At 38.5% G+C, this 9,042-nt stretch overlaps 1 protein-coding gene across 1 annotated transcript in view; it reads left to right on the top strand.

The window, feature by feature from the left end:
- Nucleotides 1–238: 238 nt before the first annotated feature.
- Nucleotides 239–9,042, top strand: part of nrn1la (neuritin 1-like a) — a 29,049-nt gene continuing 20,245 nt past the window's right edge. The window contains exon 1 of the mRNA XM_056254999.1: nucleotides 239–487. Coding sequence (XP_056110974.1) covers nucleotides 433–487 — 55 coding nt within the window. The 5' untranslated portion in view covers nucleotides 239–432. The remainder of the gene's footprint in view (nucleotides 488–9,042) is intronic.

Below are 9,042 nucleotides of genomic sequence, written 5' to 3'. Positions count from 1 at the left end.
CAATATACACTCAAGTAGGCTTCTTTTAACTGACAAAATATAGATTTTCATCTATGACATTTTATTTATGATATATATATATATATATATATATATGCCTATATATTGTTATATGCATACATGTAGCCTATGTAAGCTACGTGAGCAACTGACGTTATCATTATGTAATGTTTGCTGATGATTTATAAATGATAGTGTATGTAGACCACCACCAGCGTGTAGTAATGCGTGAGTGAAATGAAAAGTTGTGCTTGCTTGAAACAAACCTCCGTGTTCCCGCAGCCTCCTCCCCTTTACTACAAGATACGCGCGCTAGTGAATCATTCATCACTCATCACTCCAGCGCAATGCAAGCTGATGCTCAGAGTTTCTGTTAAATGAACACCTCTGACTGAACTACCTTCAGTTTCTGTGCACTGGGATCTGTTCAGGATGACACCTCTCCTCAGCAACGCCTGCCTCATCTTGCCTGTTGCTTTACATCTGCGTAAGTTGATTTCATTACATTTTCTCAATGTTGCTCGCTCTTTCTTCCCAGCACACACCTGAGTGAAATCGCTGGATTTTGTGCTTTACTCGGACTGCTATGAGTCAGCATCCGATATATTATGAGTAACATAGATCGAGAGAGGTTACCTTAGCGGATTATGTTAGTGTTCATGGGCTGTTTCCCTCATTTTAAGCGAGACAGATGAGTTTAAAAATCAGATAAAACACATACTGGCGTATATTCAGGCTCGAGGAGTTGAGTCAGTCGAGCTCTGGATGTTACCGGGGCACCGCTGACGTTTCTCTGCTTCTTTGGAGTCAATGCAACTGTTCATGTGACTTATTTCCCCCGAGGATTTGATTTAGTCTGTGTGTGTGGGAAAAACACAACGATTTTGGAACAAATCATGAATAAAAGCATCTGTTCACTCCTTCACAGCTCTTCTCTCCGGAGAGAGTAACCCCCTTTTGCAAATTTACGAAACAATATGTTATCAGTCATCACCAGAGTGCAGGAGAAAATGTGTTTAAACCGTTTTTAGGACTTAAAATCATGAACGCTGGTGCATCGTACGGAGTACTTTATCAGTTCCATTTGACGATTATTTTACTTTTGAGGAAGAATTGTTTGTAATTTGTAGAATCATTTAAAATGATCATTTCAGATTTAAACGGAACAGATTTAACAAATTAGAAATAGTGAATGTAATACACTTAAAAGGTGCGCTTAAACTTTTAATTATTTTACAAAGACATTTTAGAGGCAGTAATGCAAGTAAATGTTCCAAAAATGTATTGGTATCATCTTTCTTTCATTCTTTCATTCATTCTTTCTTTCTTTATTTTTCTTTCTTTCAAAATACAACTGAGTTAAGTATTAAGATTAAGATTTAAATTCTTGGATAATTTCGAGACAGAAAGCAATGCAATAACCTGCGGTTCAGTAAGTGAGTCAGATTACACCAGTAAAGTGATTTTGATTCACTAAATAAAGAACCGACTCATACGAGTCATTCATTCGTTAATGAATCAAACTAATCGGCTGTGTCCAAAATCGCATACTCTCCTGAGTAGGCACTTATCTTGAATAAGTAATTACTTCACTCACAGCCGTGATCTATATAGTATGAATGTAGCCTAACCTAGACATAGGCTAGCTAACGTTAGCTATTTGGCATGCTGGCTGCCGTCATGTGAACTACCAGTTACGTTGCAGCTTCAGTTGCGTAGAATGCCATTCTCAAATCCTCTCCCGTGGCCTCATCATGGGATAGTAAAGTGTCCATCAGATGCACACTTCAGAAACTCACCGGGAAGAAGTAGGCCATCCGTGTACTTTGCCTACTCTTATCATGACACGGGAGGAAGAGCGTGTCCAGAGGGAAGTATGAGTAGCCTACTGTTAATTCAGACATAGGCTAGCCTACCTTTTTTTTTTTTTTACACTGTTTTTCACTTACTGTATATAGGGAAGTAGGTAGCCTATGCGATTCATATGCGATTTGATTATTTAAAAAGAACAGACTCAAAAGAGTCATTCGCTCAAGATTCTACACTGGTTATGTGGTTGATTCACTAAAAAGAACCGGTTCATTAGAATCATTCGTTCTGACCAGGTTCTTTTTTTACAGTCTATGGTTCTTCTGACTACTCTGGACTGCGCGTCCTATGTTCAAATGAAGACCTTTCAGTCAACGGTATAGATCGTTATTTATCGACGTCTTTTTCATAAATATTACCACTAAGCATTATGAGAATTATATTATCACATTATGACTTTTGTTTATAGTGGCTCCACTCCACAACTATCCACCACAATTGTTTATTTATGAGCTTTTTGTGCCTTTATTAAACAGGACTGTAGAGAGAGATGGGGTTGGAATTTTTTTATATTGTTCTCTTCAGAATAGCATCAGAAGAAACTTTTATGTAAGATATACGAAAATATATGTGCATGTAATATATGTGCATCATACTTGCTTACTGCTGCACCACAGCTCCTGCCGAGCCACCCTATATATCATCAATTTACAATGCCATAAAATATTAGCTAACTTATATGAAATATCATGTAAGATAGACTGTGCCCGTGATCAAAAACAATCATTAGTCTGTGAGACACCTACATTTAATGTAGTTTCAAGTTAGTTTATGTATTTGGCAACTCATGGCTTTTGAGAAAAACATTCCCACATTCTCACAAAATGTGCAATTATTAGCAGGTGCTTTTTTAAACCATAAATTACAATACCTTAGAATCAAATCAGTTTAATGGGGAGAGTATTACACCATGCATGATTAGAGACCACAAATAAACCCATGATATTGCTATAATACAATGTACATCTATTTTTAGCATGTCTGTCACATTGCCACCATTTTTTACAGTCTATGATTGCCACACTGTAGAAGGCTATATTTTGTAACTACAGATGAGTTGAGACATCGAACACAAGGGACTTGTAGAGCAAGTGTGGAAGTGGTTATTTATACACAAGTGAATCAATCTTCAGTGTGAGAGAGTTAAATGAATAATGAAGAGGATTGTCTTTGTTGGAATATGAATGCAGAGTCTGCTGTATTGATGCACCACTGAGGATGGACAAGGTCATGGTTTCGATTCTCAGGGAATACGTAGGACGCTTTGGATAAAAATCTCTCTCTCGCTATTAGCCTAAAGGTTAAAAAAAAAATACTGCATGCAAATAATAGACATTGACATTCACATACAATTATCCTTCATGAAGATTCCAGTGGTAGTAATACTTGCAAACCAAAGCACTATTCAGTCCCAAAGTGCTATTTACTGAACCTACAATTCAGTAGTTTATGGAAAAGACAGATTTTTCATATGTTGTATTATAAACAGTTCCTGAACTGTTTTAAATACCTCGCACTGGGTGGTAAGACTTTTTGATTTAGTTTAAATAGAATAATTCATATTTTGGTTGATTTTAGGGGTAGAAGAGAAAATCCTCTCAATCTTTTGGCGCTCTCGTTCTCTCCCCATATCACTTTCATATTCATACGCTTTTGGTTTGAAAATTTAAAGCGTGCTCTGTAGACAGTTCTCTGCATTGAAAGGAGCAGACACGACTTCTGAGTAAAGATAGTTTTAAGACGCCTTGAAAACTAGGACACTAATATTTACCGCCAAGGATATCATTCTATCTAATGTTCGTTTCTGGAACATTAATTACTCAGTAAATAGGAAGTGGTCTGATTTGCAGGATAGACAGAAAGAGTACTGTTGATGTACTGTAAAGTGCCAAGGTCTTTCCCTCCCATGCTTTTCACAGAGTGTGTGATGGCAACTTCTGAAGTGTTTGAGACATCAGGACCTGCTTTTGATTATTAATAATACATATACACACGTAGAGTGGGGCCTGACATCTGAGGCCTCATTGAAAATCTGGGATTCAAAACTGAATTTAAACCTGTAAACAGATATATAATATAAAAAATTATTTAAAAAAACATGTATACATGTATACGATGTATAAAATATCACAGATTAAACGTATAATATCCAACCGGTCAGTACTCTGATTTAAGTAAAAAGTCTTGGTTCATTTAGTGCATAAGAGTCATTTGTCCGAGAACTGACTACACTGGTCGCATTAGTCCAGTAGCATTGTTGCACTGAATAACATAAATCGAATTTTAGTAAGATGTTTCTGTAACAGAACTGAACATCCAAGAATTATTTAGTTCCTGTATTTATGAGAAAACAAAAAATTGTTACACTTTATTTTGATGGCCCACTTTAGACATTCTACCTACTATAAATAACTTTGCAACTACACATCAACTAACTCATTAGGTGTTAGGGTTCAGGTAATAAGTTGACATGAAGTTGCAAAGTTACTTATAGTCAGTAGAATATCTATTTGAGGACCATCACAATAAAGTGTTAGCAGGTATTAAGCAGACAGTCTACTAATGAGAGTTAGTTGACATGTTGCAAAGTTACTTTAGTTAGAAGAATGTCTTAGTGGACCATCAAAATAAAGTGTTAACCCAAAATATAGAACTCAAATGTGAGGCTTGAGCTGTTTGCCAATTTAACTGTCACCCAAAAGCATAGACCAACATTGATTTTTCTCATATTAAAGTAGAAAACTGCAAAACAGAACCATTTTAAGAAGTCTCAGACTTCAGCCTAACTATAAACAATCAACCTCTCAGCGAGTTTCTGGTCTTTCGTTATATACTCTGTATATAGCTTAGTCCCCAAATAAGCGCTGTGAAATGAACCAGCAGCTGAGGCATGACATCCCCTCGACTCCCCACCCTGTGACACCGGGAATGAATATTCATGAGAAAAGTGACTTACTTCTTGAAGTTACAGGAACTTGTGTCCTCTAGAACTAATGAATCCTGAGTGATTCAGTGGTGTGAGCATTTGTGTGCATGTGGTTAGAGTGTGTGTACAGGAGAGAGAAAGTCGGAGGGAAAGACAATGACATAACTTGCAGGGGAAATTAAAGGCAGCTGAATTGGACGCAGACTCTGCAGTGCATAAGGATCATGTGTTTTCAACCGAATATACAAGGTCACTGCAGTCCATCTCCCAGGTGGTAAATTTTGTGTGGGTTGCATATCTGCATCAGAGCTAAGAAGCTCACTGAGTCCCTCGGGACATATGGAGGCTAAATGTGCCGCCAAATACGGTCATCACACTTTTTTTGTTGCACTTTTTACAACTAAAAAGACTATGGGAAGAAAGTCTTTCATAAAGTCTACTGGTACTTTAAAATAGTGTATTTGACTGACTTCTATGAATATGTCTGGTACATATCAAAGTAATTGTGATTAACTTCATAATGTTACAATACAAACAGATTTTCCCTGTCACACATGCTGACTTTGGATTCTCCTCCTGTAACTATAATGGATGAAGTGCACTGGCCAAATTAAGTTCGGCTTGAAATAGATGTTTCGATAGTCTTTTCTTCCCTATTGAGATGTATATATCTGAGCAGATAAAATGTAGGGCGGGACTTCATTGGATTGTTGTGGTTTGCTATTGGTCGATCTCATGTGAGTGACAGGTTGTTCCGCCCTCGTGCCAGTAAACACATCATCAGAGAAGAGAAGTCGCTGCAAGAGGGAGGGAATCATTCATAATAATTACTGCAATATTCCATAAAAACAAGAATTGTCCATTTTGGTTTCATGATAGCCTTGCCAGTTGAGCTGTTGCTTTTTATTATTATTATAGAGAGTTAGAAAGACATCAACTATCTGAGTGAAAGGGCCAAATAGTCCTTCAGGTTTGTCTTTTCTGTTTCAGTGGCGCTGTGGAGGTGGACATAAAGAAAGATTAATATGGCTGTCAGGTTTGTTTGATCACGGTTGACTGACTGCTCCCTCAATGGCTAACCCTTTGAACCAGTTGAGCTGAGACACGTACTCTCACAGTGGTTTTCTGTAAAAACAGCCATTGTATGACAAGCATGGATAGTTTGAGATGATCTGAAGGAGAAGAACACCATAAAAACAGGTCTCACAGGATTGGGAAAACAACACACAGGATGGACAGAGAGGAAGATAAGGAAGTTTAGTTGTGAACAGAATACAAAAAAATGAAAGACTACAAAATTAGAGATGGGAGGAGAGAAGAGATAAGGAGATAAAGAGATGAGATGAGACAAGACATTACAAGGCAAAAGAAGATTGTAGATTTAAAAATCTTGCTTTCCCCTTGTTGTTAATTAATTTGACCAGACACCAGTTATTTTGCCAAGAGATATCTTATTTATTTTACCATTTTATATAAGGTCTCCCTGTCTTCTGGACAAAGAGCTCTGTCTTAATATGCTACTGATCAAAAAAACTGCATTACCATAGAAACGCAGAAACATGTGGTTCCTATTAACATAGAAATGTATATAATGCCGGTGGAAACTCTACACTGCATATACTTCAGTCTCTAACTCTTCCCGCACACACTCAGTCACCCAAAGTCTATCTCCCCACATATGTATTCAGAACAGTATGATTCATAAAATACAATGATTAAAAATGATTATGAATGTATATAAAAAAGTATAAAACAGATACATAATACTATGATTATGAATATTAATTAAAAGTATAATAATACTAAAAACAATATTAAATTATTAAATCTTCAGAGATGATGAAAAAATGAGAGAAGAAATGAAATGTCAAGAGGAGATTAGTAATGATGAGACCATGAAACGAGACAAGGTGGGAAAAGTGAAGAGATGAGGAGACAATACCAGGCAAAACGATGAGACGAGGAGAAATAAGTAAAGATAAGCCGAGGAGATGAGACAAGAAGAGAGAAGAGAAGAGACCAGATGAGAGAAGTGAAGAGATAAGATGACAAAAGACATGAGACAAGGAGACAAGATGAGAGAAGATATTTAATGAGATGTCAAGATGAGGAGACATGGATAATGATGAAACAAGGAGAAGAGAGAGGGAGAAAAGTGAAGAGATGAGAATACGTGAGACGAGGTAAGACTGCAAAATTAAATGACGAGAGACGTGGAAAAAGAGAAGAGTGCGGAAAACAAGAAGAGAGAATAGACAAGATGTGAGAAGGGAAGAGATGAGGAGACAAGACACAATACGGGATTAGATGAGACAAGAAGAGAGAAGTAAAGAGACAAGAAGATGAGATGAGATGAAAAAAACATAAGAGAAGGAGACAAGATGAGAGAAGAAATTAAATTATGAGTCAAGATAAGGAGAAATTAGCAATGATGAGACAAGGAGAAGAGAGAAGGAGGTAAGTGAAGAGATGACGAGACAAGAGAATACGTGGACCCTCGTGAGAAACCCCAAGACTGCAAAATTAAAAGAGTTGAGACAAGAGATGAGGAAAAAGAGATGAGTGTGGAAAACAAGAAGAGAGCAGAGACAAGATGAGAGAAGGGAAGAGATGAGGAGACGAGACAAAAGAATAGATGAAATGAGATGAGAGAAGGGAAGAGATGAGGAGACAAGACAAAAGAAGGGATGAGATGAGATGAGGGAAGGGAAGAGATGAGGAGACAAGACAACAGAAGGGATGAGATGAGGGAAGGGAAGAGATGAGGAGACAAGACAACAGAAGGGATGAGATGAGATGAGAGAAGGGAAGAGATGAGGAGACAAGACAAAAGAAGGGATGAGATGAGAGAAGGGAAGAGATGAGGAGACAAGACAAAAGAAGGGATGAGATGAGATGAGGGAAGGGAAGAGATGAGGAGACAAGACAAAAGAAGGGATGAGATGAGATGAGAGAAGGGAAGAGATGAGGAGACAAGACAACAGAAGGGATGAGATGAGATGAGAGAAGGGAAGAGATGAGGAGACAAGACAACAGAAGGGATGAGATGAGATGAGGGAAGGGAAGAGATGAGGAGACAAGACAAAAGAAGGGATGAGATGAGATGAGAGAAGGGAAGAGATGAGGAGACAAGACAACAGAAGGGATGAGATCAGAGAAGGGAAGAGATGAGGAGACAAGATAAAAGAAGGGATGAGATGAGGAGACAAGACAACAGAAGGGATGAGATGAGATGAGAGAAGGGAAGAGATGAGATGAGGAGACAAGACAAAGAAGAGATGAGATGAGATGAGAGAAGGGAAGAGATGAGGAGACAAGACAAAAGAATGGATGAGATGAGAGAAGGGAAGAGATGAGGAGACAAGACAAAAGAAGGGATGAGATGAGAGAAGGGAAGAGATGAGGAGACAAGACAACAGAAGGGATGAGATGAGACAAGATGAGAGAAGGGAAGAGATGAGGAGACAAGACAAAGAAGAGATGAGATGAGATGAGAGAAGGGAAGAGACGAGGAGACAAGACAACAGAAGGGATGAGATGAGATGAGAGAAGGGAAGAGATGAGGAGACAAGACAAAAGAAGGGATGAGATGAGAGAAGGGAAGAGATGAGGAGACAAGACAAAAGAAGGGATGAGATGAGAGAAGGGAAGAGATGAGGAGACAAGACAACAGAAGGGATGAGATGAGACAAGATGAGAGAAGGGAAGAGATGAGGAGACAAGACAAAGAAGAGATGAGATGAGATGAGAGAAGGGAAGAGACGAGGAGACAAGACAAAGAAGGGATGAGATGAGATGAGATGAGAGAAGGGAAGAGACGAGGAGACAAGACAAAGAAGGGATGAGATGTGTTACGCCAGGGTGAATGATGAGTAATGATACAAGGAGACGAGACAGGAGAAGAGATTATATGAGATGAAAAATGAACAGATGAGAAGAAATAAAAAGACAAGAGAACAGAACAGGACAATAGAATGGATAAGAATACTGCAGACAGGAAGAGAGGAGAAGAATGCCGCAGCCGTTGGAGAGAAGATTGCCGCACTAGGAAGAGGCCCAGCCTGTATGCCTGGAAGCATGCACTAACCCTGATAAGTTACAGCTGGGAACTTCAATGTTGCAGTCGATAAAAACTCATTAGAGCAGGACTGGGTCACTGTGTTAGTGTCCAGTGCAATGAACCTCGCATTTACTCTCCATCAGAGAGGACGAGAGGAACGTCTATTGATCTTAGCAGTAAGCTCATT

The sequence above is a fragment of the Rhinichthys klamathensis genome, unplaced genomic scaffold, assembly GCF_029890125.1.
Source record: "Rhinichthys klamathensis goyatoka isolate OS25496 unplaced genomic scaffold, OSU_Roscu_1.1 h1tg000005l_1, whole genome shotgun sequence".
In the NCBI taxonomy this organism is placed as follows: domain Eukaryota; kingdom Metazoa; phylum Chordata; class Actinopteri; order Cypriniformes; family Leuciscidae; genus Rhinichthys; species Rhinichthys klamathensis.
This window is presented reverse-complemented; position numbering and strand designations above follow the sequence as displayed.